The sequence below is a fragment of the Corvus cornix genome, chromosome 1, assembly GCF_000738735.6.
Source record: "Corvus cornix cornix isolate S_Up_H32 chromosome 1, ASM73873v5, whole genome shotgun sequence".
NCBI classification, from domain to species: domain Eukaryota; kingdom Metazoa; phylum Chordata; class Aves; order Passeriformes; family Corvidae; genus Corvus; species Corvus cornix.
Window position 1 is genome coordinate 101,544,446 of NC_046332.1, and position 23,382 is coordinate 101,567,827.

The 23,382-nt window shown below is 36.3% G+C and overlaps 1 protein-coding gene across 2 annotated transcripts in view; it reads right to left on the minus strand.

Annotated features, from left to right (window-relative positions):
- Positions 1-23,382, minus strand: part of CTPS2 (CTP synthase 2) — a 61,691-nt gene that overhangs the window by 37,735 nt on the left and 574 nt on the right. For both annotated transcript variants that reach the window (XM_010394444.2, XM_010394443.2), the window contains exons 2-13: positions 22,184-22,389; positions 19,806-19,976; positions 19,419-19,519; positions 17,490-17,606; positions 16,723-16,806; positions 14,015-14,095; positions 12,524-12,675; positions 12,150-12,282; positions 10,012-10,100; positions 9,147-9,241; positions 8,266-8,328; positions 7,598-7,641 (exon numbers count right to left, since the gene is read on the minus strand). In XM_010394444.2, coding sequence (XP_010392746.1) covers positions 7,598-7,641; positions 8,266-8,328; positions 9,147-9,241; positions 10,012-10,100; positions 12,150-12,282; positions 12,524-12,675; positions 14,015-14,095; positions 16,723-16,806; positions 17,490-17,606; positions 19,419-19,519; positions 19,806-19,976; positions 22,184-22,349 — 1,296 coding nt within the window. In that variant the 5' untranslated portion in view covers positions 22,350-22,389. The remainder of the gene's footprint in view (positions 1-7,597; positions 7,642-8,265; positions 8,329-9,146; positions 9,242-10,011; positions 10,101-12,149; positions 12,283-12,523; positions 12,676-14,014; positions 14,096-16,722; positions 16,807-17,489; positions 17,607-19,418; positions 19,520-19,805; positions 19,977-22,183; positions 22,390-23,382) is intronic.

Here is a 23,382-nt window from a genome sequence, read left to right on the forward strand (position 1 = left end):
TAGAACGCTTCTGGTTTTTTCCATTAACATCATGGAATATTTTGATTCTTAACACTAGCAACCAGAATTTTATTCCAGAGGAAATTCATCTCTTTCCAGTGCTAAGAAATAGTACAAAATTTGGGTGTGATTATCTACTCATACAAAGAGTGAGTAGCTTCTTAATATTTTATTTACATATCTGGATATTTTTAAAAAACCCCTTATATTTGCAATTTTCCAAAAGGCCACTGTAATAACAAATGCTATACATATCCCCATAGGAGTCTTCTTCACAACTCTTTGAGTGTAGTTCATCTTGAAGTGAAGAATACACAAATTCAAGCAAGAAAACCTCTCCAGCATCACCTATAAAGACCAAGTAAATATACATCAAGTGCAGTGGAGGATGATGACACATTTCAGAGATAAAAAAAATATTACTCATTTCTACTGCTAAAGTATCCAATTCCTTTGACTACTGAAAACACAATAACTAGTGCACTGACTCAATGACACATGCTAGTTTCATAATTAGGGTGGAGCATGCAAGCAACTATAAAGGTTGCCCCAGTCTGAGACTCTCACTGCTGGATACATCTGAAAGCTCCAGACTCTGAGTGAGGTAAGCATAACCTAAATATATTGGGTCTTTCAAATCCTTAAACCTAACTTAGATCATTTCCTTTCTTGGGAAAGTTGATCAATTTTACAGAAGAAAAACCCCAACTCTTTTCATCTAGGTTAAGTATTATTCATTAAACGGTTAACTAAACAATGGAAAGAGTGTCAGATATATTTCAAATTCTGATTGTTACTGTCTGCTTTGTTTGCAGTTATTCTTCAAGACAACATCTGAGAAAACATGGAACATCTACTCAACGAAAACCTTCTGAAGTATTTTACCCAGTATGCTTTACAGGAGGGCAGCACCAGTGCACTGTCCATTGATGGGCTGAAGAATCTCCTTCAGAATCAGTTTGCACAGTACCTGAAGGTAAGTTTTGCTCTCACTGTATTCACTGTGCTTCCATGAAATGCATAGAAAAAGGAAATACAGGCAATGATGTTCAGGGCAGATTACTGTGCCCAAATGGTTTCACTAAATCCCTAATTCTTAAATAAGGTTTGGCTTATAAAACTTCATTTACAGTGATGAACAGTAGCTCCAAACAGATATTTGAGCACAGAGTTTTAACAAAGTCCTATGAAACAAAATGGAAAAAATCTAAGAAGATGTTCTGTTTGGGTTTGGTTTTTTGGTGTTTTTTTTAATGCAAGCCAAATTTCACCTGAAATATTGTAGCTGAATCTTATAAAGTATTTTTCATTTCAGTCTAATTAACTAATCTTGAATCTATAAAATATATAGGAAAAATATCTATAAATCAAGTAAAACAGTAGAACACATTTAAAAGCAAGAGACCTCAGCCAATTTCTATCTAGGTTAAATTACCACCATCACAAAATAAAAAAAGTTTTGCCATTCCAGAATGATGCCAAGTAAAGTAATGAGATGCCACCAAGCTAGAGAGAGAAATACTCACTTCCTTTAGCTTGAAAAAAAATATATGTTCTGATTTTAAATATATCCTCTGCCAAATCTTTCCTGAACTGCATTAGGACTCAATTTAGATTCTTTTGCTAGACAAATCTCTAAATACTGTGGTTTGGATATCTCACAAAAGCAATTTTTGCTGAAGATCTGAAATAAGTGGCACTCCCATAGAAAAATATGTATTTTGAGAACTACAATAATCCAATTTAGTCATTTCAATTAACGTGAAATGGCTTATTAACAACAGACTTCCCAAAAAACTGTAATAAAACACAAAGGGTTTTTTCTTTCCCTTAAAAGACAGCTTAGAAATTAACTGCCAAAAATTAATAGAAATGTGATGGCAAATTCAGAAAAATAATGCTTTTTGTGTTAGCTGAAGACAATTCAGCATCATACCCATTTTCCCAGATATGTGGAAATGGAACTGTTCAGAAAAAGCAATACTGATGTTTTCTATCTGGACCTCAGACATTTTCAAGCAACCAGTCTGTTTGCAGACATTTATGGCACCATAATAAATCAATATCAAAACATAACAGGATGTTACAAAACATGCAGAGATTCATGGTATGAAAAAAAGAAAACATTTTAAGAATTTAAATTATAACTCCAGATTTGGTTGATATTATTTAATTAGCCTGATCAGGGTTGTTATCAGAATATTCACTGCATACATAAGTGCTACATGCACTCTTACCAGACACAACAAATAAAAGAAGCTACTAATCTAAACTAGATTTAATACATCAGCAAGATTTTTTTCAACAGTGAATACAGTATTCCTACTAAAGAGGGGGGAAAGGGAGGGAAAGAGACCCTCAGATCCTGGCCCAAAGCATAAAGACAGTAGCAGTATGTTTTTCAAATAGTGCATGCAGGGCCCAATTTAATACCTAACAAAGGATTAGGTGGCATGCATATTAATTTTTACTGGTGATTATGTACCTGCTGCAGCTATTTCACCTGCTCTGTTTCCCATATTCCAAATTTACCCAGAAGACTGAAGTAACCCATCTGAGTAACACTTCATATTTCTCAAATGGTTATTTATCTTTGTTAACATTTTTGGCAGGCAATAGCAGACACTGTCCTACTAGTTTAACCAGTCAAACTAGTAAACACAACACCACCAGTAACACCTTCAAGTAACACTGTTATTGACTGAGTCACTTCTTGGCAACACTCTTCATAAAAAATGCTCATGGAGATCTAATTATTTCATTCTTTCTTTTTTTTAATTCTCTTCCCATAAAAACAGGATCAATTCTCACTTGATAACATAATTAAATCGTTGGACAAAAATAAGGATGGATCTGTCAGCTTTGATGAGTTTATGATGATTGTAAAAAGGATAACTAGCACAGGACAGTGAGCATCTGCAAGAACAAGTATCACTGCTTTGAAGAAGAGCCTGGCATTTGTTTACATTGTGTGTACATCTAAACCCACAGATTTGTTATTATTTTGAAGCATATGGAATAAAGATTTAACAGATAACACAGTATGTCTGTATTGTGTTTCCTCCACAGTCACCAGCCACACATTCCAGATGAAATGCCTTCCAACTAGCTCAGAACTACTGTTTCTATTTCACGCTACATTTGAGACATTATTTAACAAATCCTGCTTCACCTGGGCTATTATTTGGACCTCTAGAGAAATTCAAAGCACACAGTTTCTAAAAAACAGTAAGAAAGGTGCAGCATTCCATTTCAGGAGTGTTTCCTAGTGTATACTATTCAATTGTCCTCCCAGTTCAGTTTCATCATTCACAAAAGATGACACTTCATACAACAAGCAGTTCAGATTTTTAGAAAATGAAGTACTTATCTTCAATAGCAATGTAACAAGGCCAAGTATGATAACTGCAACATTAGATGCTCATTTTAAATTATATTTACCCAAGTATGTACTTTTTTTGTTATGACTCTGTAAATGGGAACACGAGTATTTATTTATAAACTGTTGTTGTAGTTAAAATTCATTAGCTTTATTTGGTGCAGTCTTAACCTTTTCATTGCATGATGCCTGTAACAGATGTGTTTTCACACATGTGATTCATGGGCATTATTATTTACTTCAAGAAGAAATTAGTGAAAGAGAAATATGAAGAACAGACATTTTGAAGACAAGTAATCAGTGGATTAGGCACTAATCCTACTAGATAACGAATTTTGGACTGAATTTTAACACCAACATCATCCATTATCTTGATAAATCACTTAGATCTCAGAGTTACTTAAGGACTTAAAGACTCAGCTTAATTACAAAGCCTGTCAAGTGCATTCAATATCCCATACTACTGTGGTTCCTAACCCTGAATTTCTCCCCCATTAAATGAGAAATATAGTACTCCACACCAGTGATGCATGAATAGAAGCCCTAAAAATATGATCTTTAAATATGCTATGAATGTCCTAACATGCTCCCAGGCCATTCTTTTACAAAAGCCCTTTAATTCATGAAATGTATTATTTCTTGGAAGAAAGAAAATCATATTTATTACTTTTTTTCTGGTTTATGAAAATACTCTAAATTAAGAATATGCTATGATTTCAAAATTAAATACACTACATGCACATTATGTTGACTAAGCTCCACTAGGGACTTTACACACACACCTAAGTACAGTAACAGAATTTTAAGAGGTGCTTTTGCATGTGTGAGACATACATACCTTTTCATCTCTTAGACAACCTTAGAAATTTTGGAATTCAATCAGGTTACTGACACCCTGAATAAGAAACATGGGCACCAGGAAACTAACATGTTTTAAGAGTGTCACCTACTGGCAAAATATACTTCTGCACAATTTCTTGAACATACAGAAAATGCAGTTATTTTACCCAGTGCACTTAAGTCCAGGTTCATGATCCTATACAAGGTGGTCATGAAGAACAACAGTCACAATTAAAATTAGTTTTTTAATCAAAGAAAAAAAAAAAGGAAAATTATTTCCAGGAAGAGTCTTTTTTTATTTCAGAACAGTATTAGATGCAGTTGCAAAAAAATTGAAAAAGAACATAATTAAAAGGATCATTAAAAAAAAAAAAAAACAAGTTTAATAGTAGAGGAAGATGAGGGAAATGGAACAAAACAAATAACTCTTCATCCATCCAGAGAATCCACTTCACTAGCAGTTCAGACTATACAGTTTCCCTTTTAAAGGAGCTCTTTTTGAAATTACCATTTGCATGAGAAAATTCATACCAAGCTCTATGCTCAAGCAAATGCATTACTTTTCTGAACAGCCATCCTCTCCTGCAAAGAATACTAAAAATTTTAAAAAGGCTAGAAAGCAAAGCAGAAAGCTTAAAAATACATAATGGGAACATCACCTGCAAATAACCAACCAGGATGAGAACAAGAACTTGGGCTGTGCTCAGAGCTCATGTACTTCCCTCATCTTCCCTACCGATCTAGGGCAACACTCCAGGCTTGGGAAAGAGTGGCTGGAAAGCTGCCCTGGGGAAAAGGACACTGAGGTGCTGCAGCATGTCCAGAAAAGGGCAACAGAGCTGATGAAGGGTCTGGAGCACAAGTCTGATGTGGAGCTGCTGAGGGAGCTGGTGCTTATCCTGGAGAAAAGGAGGCTCAGGGGTGACCTTATCACTCTCCCACAAGTGCCTGACAGGATGTTGTAGCCAGACGGGATCGGGCTCTTCTCTCAGGCAGCCAGTGACAGGATGAGAGGAAATGGCCTCAAGCTGTGCCACAGGAGGTTCAGGTTGGAAATCGGGAATAATTTATTCATTGAAAGGGTTGTTAAGCATTGGAATGGGCTGCCCAGGGACATGGTGGGGCCATCCTCTCTGGAGGTGTTCAAGACATGACTGTACGTGGTACTTAGGGCCATGGTCTAGTCAACAAGGTCGTATTTGGTTTAAGGTTGGACTTAATGATCTTGGAGGTCTTTTCCTATCTAAATGATTCTGTGATTCTGTGTAATACTGAGTTACGTGAGTACTTCATAACTTGTAGTTTTTATTTGCAACAAAAAGGTTCAAATTTCCATAGATGCAGACAACAAAGGAAAACAAAGGAGACCGAAATATTTTCTAAGCCCTTTAGAGGAAAAGATCAACTTCAGTAGTACAGTTCTGAGTACCTGAATGCTTAGCAAATTAAGAAGCAATGTAAGCAGCTGCATAGTTTATGATGCTCCTCAGTTCCCCTGCCAAACTACGTTTCAAGTTTTGTCTCTTTTTAAAAAATAAAAGGGAATGTAACTACTGCCTCACCAGTACCTTTCTGCTCCCTCTTCAGTTTCCAAAGGAGGGGAAACCAAAAGAAAAGTACACTGCTTCAGTCCTAAGTTAGCACACAGTGGCATCACAAGATATTATCAATGCTGATATATTCCAATTAACTTTCTTGGATAATGAAACATCTACATCAGTTTGGTAGCTCACAAGCTTCAGTAATCTGCTTCTCTCCCAACTGTTTTTATTGATTATATAGAATATCCAAACAGCTTTCGCACAAGATGGACTCTGCTAAGGCAGATTATTTAGCAGCTCTAATTACTGGTAGTGCAAATCTCCCACTTGGAATGATTTACATCTGTTTCTTGTCCAGAACTGAGGTGTCAAAGATCAGATTAAGATGCTGAAATATGACTGTCGATAACCAATTTCAGAACCTTACTGTAGCTCAGAAAAACAGAATATCCATTATACATACTGCAATGATGACACTTCCATTGTAAACAATGTTTTACTCTTCTACAACACATACCTTCACTCCATTATTTTCTTAACTTTATGTCCACATAATTTTCTCTTTAACATATCTACCTTACTTGCCCTTGAATGCAAACTGCAAATCACCCAAACACAGTTAAATAAAACTGGCACTCAAAATGCTCTAGAAACAAGGATGCCCCAGAATCAGTTTTCTATTTTGTCTCTTCTTACAAGCTAGAATTTTACAGTAAGCTTTCAACATCTTCCACATTTTACAACATAGTGCTGTTATGAAATTGACCCCTGCAGTGAAAGAGTACATGTTTGTACACATTCAAGGAGGAAGGAAGAAAGCTCTAACTATGGCAAGGCCACAGATTTGATGCCAAAAGCAAAGTTTACCTTCACACACCTGAGGATTTCTCCAAACTCCACCAAGTTTTAGCAGCAAGTCTCACATTGAAACTCTGAAGGTCTTTAATTTACCTTCAAAAGTTCAGACTAGATTCTCTTTTCTGTGCAAACAAGCAACTTTGACAGACAGGGCAAACGCTCTGAAAACCCTCCTATTTGCAAATTTCAGACTAAGCAGACATGAAAAAAAGTATGTTTTACTTGCAAATCCCAACAAAATTCTTTTGAAGGAAATTCATACAGAAATAGTAGGTCACTGTGAGCAACCCACCTAATTTGTCTCTAGAGCAGATGTTTACGTCTCACACCAAGATAATTGCTTTATTTCACATATTTATTTCTGTTCATCTTCTTAAAAACCCTCTTTCACGGATCACTTTTAAGTTTTACTACATTAATAGTGTGACGAAATCCACTCTAAAATCCTACCATCAGCCTATGATGCAGAGAGCCCTGCCATATCTGGGGCATTGAAATTTTTGTCAAAAAATAAGATGCATGGGGAGGAGGGGTGTAGTGGTTATTTATACTATAAATGTAAAGGAAATATAAGAATTTTTTTAACCCATTCCATTTAATCCTTATCTTGTCATATCAATTTTTATTTTGGTAATAGCTTTGTGCTACACTTTTCAGTTCCCTTTTATATTTTATTCCCTAGTAAAGACAACCTAATCATTATTGTCTACTCCCAGCATGAGTTTACAGACAAGGAAACTATTAGAAAAATAACAACAATAAAGCTAAGGCAATTCACAGAAGCGAACAAACAATAGCAAGAGACTATCAAAAGAAAATAGCTTTTTAAATAATATTGAGTAAGGACTGGCACCATGAGATACCACCTCATGTCCTACCACATAAAAATATAGATAGATTTTAACTAACACAGAGGTAACTCCCTTTTTAACAAAGATGTATGTTCACAAAACACATGCAGGAAAAAAACAGTACTTACAACGGGGTTTTTTGTGTCTGGGTCAAATTCTGTAGAATTTGCATCTGGAATAGAAGTTCAAAGTAAACACAGTACATTTGCTCTACATGCACTACAAACTCGTAACAGCTCTGTGGCATTTCAAGGCTTGTCCACATCTATGTTACAATGTCATGTGCTGAAACGCATCCTGCGCCACGTTTGAAGCAACCACAGGAAGCATATGACCTCAGACACATACGTTCCCTTTCCTGCTTTACAAAACACTTTCCTCTCAGCTCTTACTATTAGAAATTCATTGATAAGTTAAATCTCTTCATACTACTACTGCAATTGCTCTTGTTTGGCTACTCTGGGAAATGAAGGCAAGTGAGAAAACCACTTCTCACATTTTACTCCTCACCGCCTGCCCACTTCAGAAAGAGACTACAGAGGTAACTCTAAGCACACTTTCTTCTACACTCTTTAGATCAAGAAGCAGGTTTCAAGCAAACTGCATAACAAAGAGTTCTTACTCCCTTGCACAGAGAGGTAGCACAGGGTACTTAGCTGAAAATCATCTTGCTGCAAGAGCTAAGTATCTAACAACCACAGGATCTGTAAATGGTTCTAATAATAGAGATACATTTCACATAGAGAATAAAAATTCTTCTAAATAAATCATATCCACACTAGCATACTAAGCTCACCTTCCCAGTTCAAACAGTTTCTTGCAAATTCCACAACTGCTAACTGCATTCCCAGGCAAACTCCTAGAAGAGAAAACAAAAACTCCAGAACTTACCAGGACAAAGAGTAGGACTAAGTACTTGCTGTTCTGTCTTAAACTTGACTGCTTTGAAATCTTGGTATTCATTGCATATACACAGACTTACAAAAAGTTAAACCAAAAGTGGCTGCTCAATGTAAAACTCACACTTCAAACTTGGCACACTATAAATACATGTGATACAATTATGTGCTTTAAGCCCTTTCAAAGGTATTTTTTTCCTCTCATCTATTTTACCAATAATTACTGCAAAGACAAACAGAAGCTGAAAGCCTGGGTATATCCAGATTCAAACTTTGCTTTGGCAACTACTCAGACACTTAAAAATAAGTAAGAAATGTGGAGTAGGAAGCAAAGCCTCAGCAGCACTTACACAAACAGCACTTAGCTTATAGGCCAGATGACGCCTTTAGACTTTCCCATAACATAAACCAGTAAATTAAAAAAAAAATCACTTAATATAGCAAAAGTGGTCCAAAGATACCTGTGATTTCTGCACACTGTTTAATAAAGGGAATGATACTGATTTAATTACAATGAGAAGCAAAGACTCTCCATTTTTGTACGTAGCAAATTAAACCTTTGCAGTAGGGATTGTCTTTTTTCCTTCCTTAAACAGCAGACGTGGTACACAACTATGATCTTGGGGATTCCTTACATGGCAGATAGTCACAACAGCACACACACTTCCCAAAGACAGGATCCCTCCCTAATGTGGGGATTTGGGGGGCTTTTTTGTCAAATCAATTAGTTTGCTATACATCTCCTAAACACAGTCATTTCTCACACTAATGATCTTACCAAGAAAAGGTTTTTTCTTTGTTCTTGCCCAGGAGATAGCTTGGAGTTTGCCTTCTGTTCCCCTAATTCCAAAACCTCCTGGGACCAGAATGCCACTGTAATGACAGCCATATATAAAAGAACCAACATGTAGAATAAAGCCAGCAGAGTAATCCATACAACTTGAAGGCTTTTGAGATTATAACTAAGCAGGCAAAATGCATGAAAGGCATGTTTTATATGACCACTCAGAATACAAAATTAACTCTAAATTTGGAGATTTGTTTCATCTACCCACCCTGATTCTCATCTGACCAATACCACACTTCACAGTGAAATTCCCGCTGCTTAAATAAATACTGCTCAAATAAACTAGCTACATATTCACTACTTAGAATCTTAACACCCAAAGTTTAGATCTTCTAATACCAAAAAAACTGAATGCATCTACCCAAGAAACAACATCCCTTTAAAAATACAAATTGAAATCCTGGCAATGATTCTTAACAGAGACATTTGCAGAGTGTCACTAGCATTTACAAGCACCTCTCAATATGCTGAACGTTGACAACAAAACCTTTGTCAACTGACCTGCACTGTAAAGAAAGTCCAGATATCTCAAAAAGCAAAACAACAACAAAAACCCCCAAAATCCTTAACCAACAAACTAAAAACTACTTTTCCAACGATATTAGGCAGAGTTTGAGGATATGGGTTGATACTTTAATTTGCTGAAGCTTGTCACCAACCATGAAATCTACCCTTTAGTGTAAGTAATAGAAGTTTGGATGCATTGAGAAATTATTTGATTTATTGAAGCATTTTCATCACATGAAAGAAATATCATGGTCTGCACCTGGGATACAGAATGCCCAACGTCACTTACTCTGCTTTGCATAGTTTGTGCCATGCCTGGTGATATTTCACTGAGTTCTCTGCTTCCGTAGAACGTTCAAGTTCTGTTGAATCTATGTACTAACAAAAGAAAAATACGCAATGAAATGGTTTCTTCTTCCACAGAAAGAGCAGCAGACAGTATATAATCAAGCATTAAGAGAAATTATTAAGAGTTTCAAGTGAATTGGCCAATAAAGCTGTAACGACTTCACTGAAGACCCAGTATTTGCTTTTAAGACCGAGTGTTTGCTCTAATTGCAGCAAGCTGTGCCCCTTTCTTTGCACATACCTTAAGAGTTCTGCCTGCCTTCAGCTCTGTCTGGCACCCTCCAGGCAGGCAGACTTACTAGAATGCTTTGTAACTGTGAACCCAGGTTATCTTCCTATGGCAACCAGGGCCAAACAAGGAGTGGCGCTGACCTAACTTATCCTGTTACCCCAATGGGATGTGGCCAGGACGTTTCTTTCCTGGCTTTTGGGTGCCACAGCTTATCCCATCTTATTATGAGACTGGAAAAATCTGTATTTTCTGTGAGAAAGGAGTTCCTGAGGCCTCTTCGGGAGAAAGGGAGACAAACTCATTATCTATGCCCTACTAGAAATACTGCATTAGAATCCCCAGTGCCATTAAAAAGCACAGCTCCTGAGGCATGCCTAGAGTGAAGTGAGGGGATAATGCACTGCACTGGGAACACAAAAGATCAGAGTCTGATTCTGGGTTTTGCCAGTCTTTTTCTCAGATTAACATAATTAACCACATCCTGATGTAGAGTCCATCCTCTATAAAAATGACATCATCTGAAATGGCAGAACTCACCTGTGTGCAGAGAAATGCAACTGACAAGGAGATTGCTGAAAGTTTCCCAGACAGGACTGCTTTCTAGCAAATATTTTCTACTTTTTCCACATTCCAGAAGGCATCAAAAATACAACAGAAAAATAACTACTTTTGAATGTTGCTATTCTATACTAGAAGGATATTACAGGATAAAAGGACAATATGATACTGCAAGGTTGGAAAGAGAAACTAATGACAGTTGGAGTTAATTGTATTTTCTTTGCCAAACATACTGAGAAAGCATATTTATCAGTTCAAGAAGTATCAACATTTCATCATTCAGATTAAGCAGTTCCTTCAGAGCAAGGGATTATACTGAGAGCCTTTGGGCATAAACACTAAAATGAGGTTTGGACACGCAGGTAAGTACAGTGGGAGTTGTGTCTGTTAACATTTCAACACTGCACTGGAGCTCAGCAACCATCAGATCTCATGCTTGTTAATGCAGAAGCCCCACCAAACTTAAGACCAGCTGCACATGAAGCTTGCCATGCATTTGCAGACAGGGCATCTTTCACCTTTTTTGCTATAAGCAAAGCTATTTTTCCTATCATAAAAATTTCCCACTCTGCAGCTGTCAGTACAACACACTACAGTGACACAATAGCTCAGAAAGGACCTTAGGAACACTCAAGCCCCCCTCCCTGATCAAAGCAAGTCAAATTAGAGCAGGCTGCTTAGGGTCATTTCCAGTCAGGCTCTAAAAATCTCCATGGATCAATTCTGGCTGTTCCCACTTTCTTGTTTTTTCATGCACAAAGAAACAACTTTTTGGAGTATTTGGTACTAATCTTTTAGGGAACAAGGAAAGGCTGACCACCTGCCACTTCCCCAAATCCCAATTTTTGCGCTATTTTAAGATTGGTACATTTGCCCTTCTCTAGTCATAGAGTAATTAGACTGGAAAGGATCTCTAAGATCATTGAATCCAACTGTTAACCCAGGATTGACAAGTTTACCATAAAACCATGTGTCATGAAAACAAGTGAAATCTAACTTTGATAGTAAATACAAATTTGCAGACGAAGTCTGCTTTTTCATCAGATCCAGTTTTGGGTAACTTCAGTGTTCCTTTCAGATAAGTTTAGTTACAAATAAAATAATTAAACCTGTAAACATGTCTTTTTAAAAATTAGATGCTTGGCCAGTCTATTTATCTGCATGATCCATTTTCTAATTTTCACATGAATTAAAACTGCCTCACACAATGGGAACTAGTAGGTTACCAAAGAGTGATACAATAGTAGATTCAAAGTATCCTTGAAAGCAGAAACCAGAAATATCCTCACCATTAAATCCAGTTTGTAATTAATTGCCAGCGCAGAGTGTTCCAGAGCTTTGAAAACAGATGCATAGCAGTCACTTAGTTTTGTGTACTTGCCAACGAGAGCTATGGAACACACCTTCAGCAACCTTTCGTATCTGACAAAAACAAGTTCTTCAGTTACTACACCAAATTTCACCAAAGAAAACCATTTTAACAGTGTTTGCTTTTTCTTTAACTCAACAAAACATCTCCTAAGATTTCTGAACTGCCAATGGTTTTAAGCCCAGGCCATTCACATGTGTTGATCAGCACTATCCCCTGTCCAGTTTGGTGACTTCATAGTAGCTAAAAACTAAATTAAAGCACTTCTAGAGAAGGCAGCAGGATGTAGAATACCTGCAAGCCATTTTCTTCCACTTCATTAGAAGATCGCTTGGCTGGTCATCAATAGGTAAATTTAGCCTCTGTTTAAAATACTTAATGATGCCTTGCTCCTCCAATAGGATTGGTACTCGGTAAGTAGAAGAAACATCATGAATAAATATCACCTGAGAAAAAAAAGCAGAACATAAAAAACTTACGTAAATTTTTCATAGGAAACGTTCATTCTATTTTTGGATATTACATGCATTTTTTTATTCTACACACATTCTGATTTCTAAATACCTTCTTTCTGAATGAGCCGGACAGCACAGCTAATATTCTAGGCTCCATTAAATCTACAAGAACAAAGTTACTCGAAAGGCAAAAATGTGTTTTATTTCTCCTTCATAACATCATACAGGCTTGTCAAGCCTATCAATGCATCAGTTTCAATGCAAACATCTGGCCCCACAAGCACTCATGCTTGCTAGCACTTCCTCCCCCCTCACAAACTTGAACAGTTATTAACCATGAAAGCAAGAAAACAAATTAAATCTAACAAAACAGACCCAATTTGATTGTGATAAAATCTCCTAAATATATTTTGTTAGTGAAGTAGGCTATGTAATTACTGAGTACAGCCCATTTAAGGACCTTTTTGTTAAGAACACATTTATAAACTGCATCCAAGCTGCCAGCAATTAAGGTGATTGTGCTTGGCTTACCTGAGATCACAGAGCTCAGAATCCTGAGCACAAGTGTTCTCTTCCCTGACAGATATGAGCAGTAGAGGACACTCGCTTTGTTACCCTTGAGCTGCTTCTGTTCATCACATAACTTTGAACATGTGCATGCTGCCCCATGCCTCCCTATGTGCCCATTCAATTTGAAATGCCACATAACCACTTGCATCTGTCCTACCTTTACTATTACTCATTATATTGAAGAGTAAAATGCTCTCACTTGCAAAAATATTAAAGAGCAGTCAATTAATCAAAATTAATATTTGAATAGCAATTAACTGTGAATTATTAAGGGAAAAAATCACACATGAATTACAAAAGGACATCTACCTACACATTGGATGCATGCTTAAGGGCATAAATAGCCTACTACATGTTATCACAGTAAGAGTGCCCATGTGACTGTGACCATCCGCAGACATAAGCAAATCAGTTAGCTTTAACCACACTTTGTTCATCCATTATGATCACCTGAGATGATTTATGGGCAATAACCAACCACAGTTGTGAAAACTATGCAGTTTCATGCTATGTATAACAACTAACCATGCACTCAAAATCTATTCCTTTTATTAGCTTTTACACAATATGCATTTAAATCATAAATGACCGTTTGACATAAAACTTAACATAGATACTCCAGATATTTTGAAAATGCTGTAACATCCATAATAGCAAGACAAGAATTATAACAACAATTACATAGTTATGAAGCAGTCTGAAAACGGAAATGCACAGAAATATTTGTATACTTTCCCACATGTAGTATTGAAGTACAGACCTGCTCAGGCTCCACATGACAAAACATGGAAATCTTCTCCTTCACGGCCATCTCTATAGGTTTTGCACTTCTGCAGACTATCTGTCGTAACAGAAGGAAAAACTTCAAATATTTACTAGGCAAACCACTAGAACATCCTCAATACTTCACAGAGAAAGTAATCTCCTTTGGAAGCAGAGCACAAACAAATGTGCCTTTTTCTACTCTTTCCCCTCTTTTGGAGCTCTATGATATATCATAGCTCATAAATATCTACCTAGCCAGGCAGAAGTACATCAGTCACTTGCCCATACGGACCCATTTTCATTCATCTTTCACTGACATTCTCTGTCATACTGCTTCCTCGTGTTCTCCTTTCTTGCAGCTACTATTGTAATACTCTTTGCCTCAAGTCTAGCAGCTCTGTAAGTACTAATATGATGAATCAAAAGGAATACTGTAATCTTATTGGGATCAGATTTAAATTGAAAGCAATAATACTTAGCTTACATGCATAAGTATTTCAGCATCTTTTTAATTTACACATCATGACAAAAAGGAAGCCAAAGAAGAGAAAACTAATTCATAATTGTATGGAGTTTTTACTGGTGCAATTATTCTGCTAGTATTTTGCTGATACATTTAAACCCCAGTAATTTTAGAAAATACTGATAATTTTTAACCAACAAAGAAAGTAATTATATGTTTTGGTGTTTCTTGGAAGGGGTCATTTTTTACACTATGTACCTCCAGGCAACTAAATCAAAATGCAGGACTGCTCTATCAAAGTGTCTATTGATTACTCAGTCTACTCCCTTAAGTTATTTTGAAACCTGAAAGTATAACAGAAAGTAGGATGATCCTGTTACAAGATTAGTTCATTACTTTCCCCATCCCTCTAGCAAATTCAACTACTCAACGCATTAAGCCCTTTTGTTCAGAAACTTGCAGCTGACCTTTGATCACCTTGTTAATGCAGCTTTACTACACTGCTACTGATGGAGTCTAATTAACTTACCCTACCCTCACAAGTAATTCCAGAAACAGAAGAAAAATGCTAAGTATATGGGAAAATTAGCACACATTCAAATCAAAATGTAATTAGGAAACAATTCGTACATCCTATTCACTTAAGCACAAGTCATACTTAAAAATTTTGTACAGTTTGAAGCTGAAGGTGTAATTCATAAACCTTGATAGTATGAGCACATGACTAAACCCACTTTGAAATCTATCGTCCATCTTGTGGAGACAAATTTAAAGTTAATGCAGACACAGAAATCAAAAACATCACAATCAGCATGAAAATAACAAAACTACAGTAACAGTGGCAGAGATGCACCACAAAGGAACGTAACACACAGAAGACGAGGAACAACTGAATCCAACCAGGCAGCACTGACAAGCACATACTCTAAGTGCTGCATCAGAGCACACGATCTCTGCAGCTCCAGCGTGTTCATTTGGCACTCACAACACCCCACAGAACAGGATGAGCCAGGCTCAGCTTGGCAGCACAGCTCACCAAGGAAGCTTTCCTGGCTGCTGCTGTAGGAGCTGCCCCATGTGCTGCCCTGGCAGCAAGGATTTAAATATTGTCCTGAAGCAGAGCTCAAGGACCTTTATGAGGGCGCCCAGAGGCTGCACCTCGAGTGAGATCTGTCCCTGCTTCAGGTGTCAACAGCAGCAGTCAAAAGCCAAAAATGATACTGTGCTCCTGGCAGTCCCAGAACTGGCCTGTGCAAGGACCCAAGATGCAACACAGTGACTATGTTTGTCTATTCTCCTTTTATTATACACACCCACTTAGCAGGCTTTTTTTTAAAAAATTGTTTTTTGGAGGGGAGGGAGAAGTCAGGCCTTAAAGGCCTTCAAAAAGCACTTGCAACTTTCCCTATGCAATTAGCACTTCAAGAGGGATTTTGGAAATTAGGCCCTGAAACTTGGAATACAGTACAGCATTACATTAATAAAGGTCTCTCCTTCCACAAGCTGGTTACAATTACCATGTCACAACCATCTGACACCAAACACATCTTTCACATATCCTGTTTACAAATCCATTCGTTTTTAGTTAAAAACACACTCATTCATAAATGTAAAATGCAAGAACTCAAAAAAAAAAAACCCCAGAAAGAAGAACACAAAATTTAGTTCTGTGACTATCTTCTTAAGAATCATTTTTCTGTTTTGAGGATATACACATTGCTTCTTCTTAATAATGCATTAAAAAAATTCTGAATGTTAGAAGACAGAAACATTCTAGGTCTTCCTACAAAGTGAACTGAGATTTCAATTACTTTTAGCAGTGAAGAACTATTTTTGTAAAAAGATGCCTTAAAAAGAACATAGCTACAGTCCCAAGATATTACAAGAAATTAGTTGAATTAAGTTAGCTTAGACTGATTTTGAGTAATATGATTTCCTGTGGCTTTAATGGAGCTATGCAGCACATATTTTGCATTTTTTATAGAAGTATCTCCTGAGAGACTACGGCTTGTTCTATGAACACAGGTTATGCCAGGACATTTCTAGATGACCTATAAATAAAATTGACTCACCAAATAATAAATATATTATATTATATATATTTTTATAAATATTTATATATAATAAATATATTTATATATTTATATATATTATATACATATTATATATATATATATATATATATATATATATATAATATATTTATATATAATAAATAAAATTAAATAAAATTGACTCACCAAATCTGGAGACAAGCCTAGACCCCTCAGTGCTCGAACACTGTTCTGTGTTGGTTTTGTCTTCTGTTCACCAGTAGCATTAGGCTGGAAAGGCACATTTTGAAAGCTCAAATATCAACTAACATCTACTAACAAAGAAAGCAGCTACAGATTAAAAGAGAAAATCATTGCAAGTAACAATATTTGCAAGAAATAAACATATCCAGAGAGAGCCATAGTATGCCAGAAACAGAAATGGCACCACTGTTATTACTCGTACATGAAATACTGTGAAGAAATCACAGGGTCCCAATTCAGGTCAAGTTTATTTTGTTGTTTTTGTTTTCACAGAAAAATTTCCATATAATTGGCTCAGGTAGAAGAAGAACAATATTCCAAAAGTTGGATTTGGCTAATAAAAGGAGACTGTCCAACACAGCACAAAGCCTTCAGTGACTGTCCTTGGAATAGTCAGATGTAATAAATAATTCTGTTCTCAATTACATAGAATTAATCGTACCAATTGCTGTTCAATCCTCTAATCCACAGCTGTAGTTGGTATCTTTTTATCTAGAGGGTGAAATCTATCATCATTACAAACCTTTGCTTACCAAAATCTCCCCAGTGAGTAGTAAAGTAAAATTTAGAGTTCAAATGAAAAAGTACTTTTAGCCCTGTACAAAGAGTTATAGTGGTCTTGACTTGGCTCCAGCATGAAAGGGTTAATGAGACAAGTAAACAAACATAAAGCCAATATGGAGCAAAATTTATTTATTATAATAACTTACCTGTGGCACTAGGCTAACATGGATATTACAGAAGTTCTCTCTTTTTGCTTTGAACTGAAACTGTCTAAATGCTTCAACAAATGGCATTCCTTCAATATCTCCAATGGTTCCACCCAGCTGAAAAGGAAATGGATATGTCAGAGTGGCCGAAAGCAAAAACAAAAGAAAAAATATCTCTTATCTGTTTCAAGATGTTTTCTGAAACTTTTATCTCAAACCCCTGACAGTTGAAATTTGCAAGCATACTCTACAAAGTGTTTTCATCTACTCTGCACATTTTGTTTCTTGTGGAAAACATTAAACAACTTTCCAGTTTTGTTATGTTCACTTTACACCAGATACATAAGCTTCCCATGGGAATATGTGTGGTGCTGCTGAATAATACATGCTTCACACTGCCTTCAAAGTGGTGAACCAGTAACCAACAGTTAAGCTGATGTGGAGATTTTCATATGGAAAAACTTTATTTCCTGTCAGATTCACAAACGTTTGTGATTAACAAGAGACAGACATTTCTCAGTATTATCACGGCTTTCCAACATCAATAATTGTTTATTACCAAACCAAAATGCAAGACTAAGTCCATGCTGAAATTTATTACAAAGACAGAAATCAGATGCCTTTCGAAGACACAGTGAGCTATACTAGACTAAGCACTAAATAAAGCAGTTTTGCACACAAGTCTGATGAAATAGTTTTATTGCAGAATGATCTTTTTATGCCACCAAGTGGTTTTTGACAGAATTACATATTCCTGTTCATCCAGTACCAGAAAAACTGACAACTGCATTTGTACATCACCCACATGTTTAGTCTAACTCCTTCAGGATTTTATAATGGAAAAATGTTACAATTATTTTTAGAGTACTGAAGAAAAATAATTTTATCAGGCTGGAAGTATAAGTGTGTAACAAAAAAAACCCAAAACAAAACAAAAAAGCTGAAGTTAAAGGACTGATATGGCCATCACTTATTAATGTTCTTGTGTGACTTTTGTATTTACTTTTTCATATTTGTTTTAAATGAAATAGTTGACTCTCACTGTGCACATCATAAAAAGATCTATAGCTATACTGGTAAGTGTACTTCAATAAAGGCAGATTCTTCCGCATAAGAAACACTGAGCAATTCTGCTGCTGGGTCACAAAGTTTATGGCACTATTGATTACAGTGGTCACTCCTGGCATTAAATCTGTGACATATTCTTCTGTCAAATCCTTAAGTATCATCTTTTTCCATTATTTTTCCATTATTATTCCATTATTCTGTGATTCTGTGATTTTCTGCTGTAGTAGTAATACTAGCAATTACTGGCTTTCATCCAGTTGTCTCAGTGCCCTACAAAGGGTGGGTAAAACTCATTGTTTCCACTGTGCAAAACATCAGCAGGTTAGGTGATTAACGAAGTTGCCTCCAAAGATCTTAAAGATAACATTAGAAAGTGGGAAACTAACTTACACATTGTTCAAATGCATTCCTTTAAGCATGACTACAAGCAACAAGATGAATATTTGAAGTTCTATGGAAAGCTAGAATGTGAAAGGCTGTCCTACTGACCATAGGAGATTTCAGGTACTACACAAGTTTTCTCAATACTATTAACATTATAAAGCTTCAGTCAAACATCTGGATCTTGGAATAGACAGTTCACATTACAGTAACTGTCTGCTTTAATTCTCTAAGTTAATAAACTCTTAAGCAGCTCAATTTCAGCCGTATTCTAGAGTGGATTTAGTCAAGTAAATGGAAGCTGTAGAGATAAGACTATGCCTATCCCTTTCAGAACAAACCAAAGAATATAAAATGTGTCTTGAATTTCTGCTCTCCATAAAACTTGAGTCTGACCTTTTCACAGTAAGGAGCAAAGAGAAAGCAAACAAGCTCGTCGTGTTCACTGCAGATATACAACCTAGAAGGTTCCATACTTACCTCAATTACACAAATTTGTGGCTCTTTTTTGTCATCATCCACTGGAACTTTTGCCTGATTCATTACCCATTCCTGAACTGCATCAGTAATGTGTGGAACAACTACAAAACAAAACCAGAGCAGGCAAGCATAGCTTACTTTAGGCCCATACACTAACTTTTGCATACAAAAGGGGTAAAGAGAACAGAAAGCCAACACGAAACTACTAAGTGCTTTCTCTAGCTCTTCTTTCCTTGAGCCCAGAAGCCAAACATTACAGGAATATGCCCATATCTTTTGGAAGAGAGAAAGGAGTAAGGTGGTGCAGCACAGAGCAGCCTGTTTTAGCTGATCCCATCTTTTGTGAAAACTGAATAGACTAGTAGCCCACAAAATTAAAAATATTACCTTGAACGGTTTTTCCCAAATAATCGCCATGTCTTTCTTTATTAATGACATGCTGATATATCTTTCCAGTGGTGATATTGTTATCTTTATAGAGATTGATGTCCAAAAATCTCTCATAATTTCCTAAATCTAAGTCAACTTCTCCACCATCATTCAATACAAAAACTTCACCTGAAAAAAGAAAGTGAAAACAGTGAAAACAGACAGAAAAACAATAAAATAATCAGAAATTATTAAACACACAGCAGGAATATCACAGACATCTTAAAATAGAAGAAAAAAATTTTAAATTATATATGACAACAACACATCAATAAAGCCCATACTGAAACTCAATCTGCACTGTCATTCTATATGATTTAATATCCAAGTCATTAGTTTTACATCTAATGTCTATCCCTCAGACATATCTAGTTTTGCAAGTAAATGTAAATTATATTGCCAAAATATTTAATCAACATAAATATTTAATCAGCATTTCAACAGCAGAATAATCCTTCATAGGAAGAAAACAATCTCTAGGAATCATAAATCGGAAACAAATAAAATATTAACTCACTTGCAGGAGACAAAAACTATGCTTTTATAAGCATGAATTATTATGCATGTACAAAGTGTTTCACTATAAATTCTTGTTGTTTGGATCTATTTTAATGATTAAGGCTTGCATCAGGAGTAAAGTTATGATGAACATAAATGCTTCTTCAAACATGATCACCGTTTCTGAGTTGGCTGTTCCATCCAGTATATTTGGTTCACTATGTCCACAGCAAGGATTACTGCTGACCCTGAAAAATCTACTTAAAATACCCTTCAGGTTCTGACTTTTCTTAGCCCTCTAAAGAGTCTCTAAATTCTGAATGTAGTCAATTTCTGACAGAACTAAAGTTGCTAGATCTTGAGGTAAGGCTGGAAAGCTCTTCAGAAAAACTGTAAATATTTTGCCATGACCCAATAAATCAATGGCTAAACAAGTTATGTGACTGATGCATAAAAAAAAAAGTGGACTACAGAAATATATATCCCACCAAAGTACAACACTACACTTCAATGAACTGTGTAACGAATCACCCCAGTGTGTGCAACAGAGTGGAAGAATTATGCCTGACTCTGTGAGGCACTTGATACATCCTCTACACTAAATCATCACTTAAGCCAACAGAAACAGAGTGGAATCAACATTTCTCTTAAGCAGGCCTTGGAAGAGAAGAATAAAAAAAAATATTATTAAAAAGCCTCTACAGTTAACTGGAAACCACTAAATTAATCATATCAGTCGTATTTCTGTCAAAATGTTAATGAAGGAGGCTTGCCATTCTGGGTCATGTAACTTCCATGTACTACCCAGCAAGCGAGTGTTTCTTCACAAGTAGTAAGAAAATTTTCAGTGAAAAAAAGAATTACATGCCACAGTGTTCCCTCCTCCCTGTACCAGGTCTAGGGAAGGAATACATCCTCCCAATCTCGAGTCATCACAGGAGTCTTACAGCCCACTCAACTGCCTAAGTAGCAGCAGATGTGCTCCTTAAAGTGCATTAAATTTTGCTTTTTAAGAGAGGTCTGATGTGCTCTGCTTGGTCTACTTAAAAAGCAAAGTAGTGTTTTTTCAGTTAAGGAGATACACATATTTATCTTCAGTACCAAAAACTGTGGTGTGGACTAAAAGTAAGCAAATAAAATCCAATACATAAAAATAATTAGAAATGTCTTCTGGCTGAAGGCACTTTCAAAACCATTACTTTTAATAAATGTACAAGTAACAAGCCACACAGCAGAAGGAAAATTCAATATTATAAATGCAATGTCTTGTAACCATCAGCAATAGTCAATACAACCGACATGGCTTAGAGAGCCAACCAACCAAACTCGGCAGCTACTTTAAAATCATATCACTAGTAGGCGCTCTAAGCTTCACTGATGTTTTTGACTAGATTCTTTTTTCCTAAAATGAGAACTTAAGCTAACTCATGAAGGCACTTACATTAGAAAGCACTGATACCCAGAGAACAGCATTCTCGAGTAACTGTTAAGGACTCAAGTTTCAAGTAAGTTTTATAGCACTGTTTAAAGGGGTTTTCAATAAAGTTGAACTGAAGATAGCACTAACTGAAAAAGGCTTACAGCTAGGATTTTCCCAGTAAAGTGGTATTTTAGAGAAAGGAAGCATCTGCTCATAACAGTATCTTCAAAAAAAACAGGCCTGTGTTTCTTAACTTAGAGCAGTGTCCTTGAGAACACACAGTAAGCAATAAACTTTCAAAATAATGATAAAACAACTAGTCAACACCATACTATTGGTTTCTAAAAAAAACCAAACCAAAACACGTTATTGTAAATACCAATATTTTTGTGACAGGGAACAGCACTAATCTTCATACCATGTTCATATGGTGAAAAGGTTCCAGCATCTATGTTTATGTAAGGATCAATTTTGATTGCAGTGACACGTAGACCACATGATTTCAGAATGGTGCCAATGCTGCTTGCAATGATCCCTTTGCCAATGCCCGAGATGACACCACCAGTTACCAGGATGTACTTCATTGGAATATCAGCACACACGCACAGACCTTGAGCTGGAAATCTAAAACAACGAAGATGTACATCTGATGAACATAAATTCATGTCTGGGAAGATTACAACTCAATCTGCAAAGAATCTAAATTGAAATGACCTTCAGCAATATACAATAAAAATGACCATTTTGGAATCTGGGAGCAGGATTCACCTGTCCCAGCTTAAATACTAATATGTAAGATAAACACCTATGTTGTCCCTAAACAGGTTCTGATGAGGCTGATCAACACACAGAGTTGAGGTATTAATTTACAGTTCTATACAGAAAGGGCTGCTGGGTGTGAAATGCACAAAAGGACTACCAAAACTTTTTACTATTTATACATTTTAGCAAACAAAGGCATGCATTTTTCCACCCATCTGAAACAGGATGATGTGTATCTCATCTGTAAATGAATTCACATTCCATTCAGGTGGCTGCGGAGGCTAATCACTGAACAATTTTCGAACAATGGCTCAACACAGAGCAAGAACTCTAGAGTCAAGAAAATCTTTCCCTACTTAAACACCCAATTGATCCAAAACAACATGCAACAGCACATGATTTAATGGCCCTCATATAAATATGTAGTGTAAATCAAAGCAATGTGGCTCTTCAGCTGCTGGTATCAAGCAGTAGCTAGTCAGTACCATTTTAATGCTCCCCTTTACTATACTGAAGTAAAATAAATAAGGCCTGGATCTCCAGCAGACTGAGGTCAGGAAGGTAACAATGGTTGTTATCAATGCTCTTACATTTCTGGTAATAGGAATTAACAAACTCTTTGCTTGTCAATATGGTCAAAAGGATGACCATAACCAGCAAATGTATTTAAATCAGGAGAAAAAGGAACATCAGGGATTAACTTTTCCCTGCCATTTAATTTTAATATGTATTTTTTTTTAATAGCAAAGATTTTAAGACTTGGACCCTAATACTGTGGGGTATGCCCAGTCTACTACCTTTGTTTCAGGCTATTCCTTCAGACCTCAGACAACTTAGTTGTCAACATTTACATCA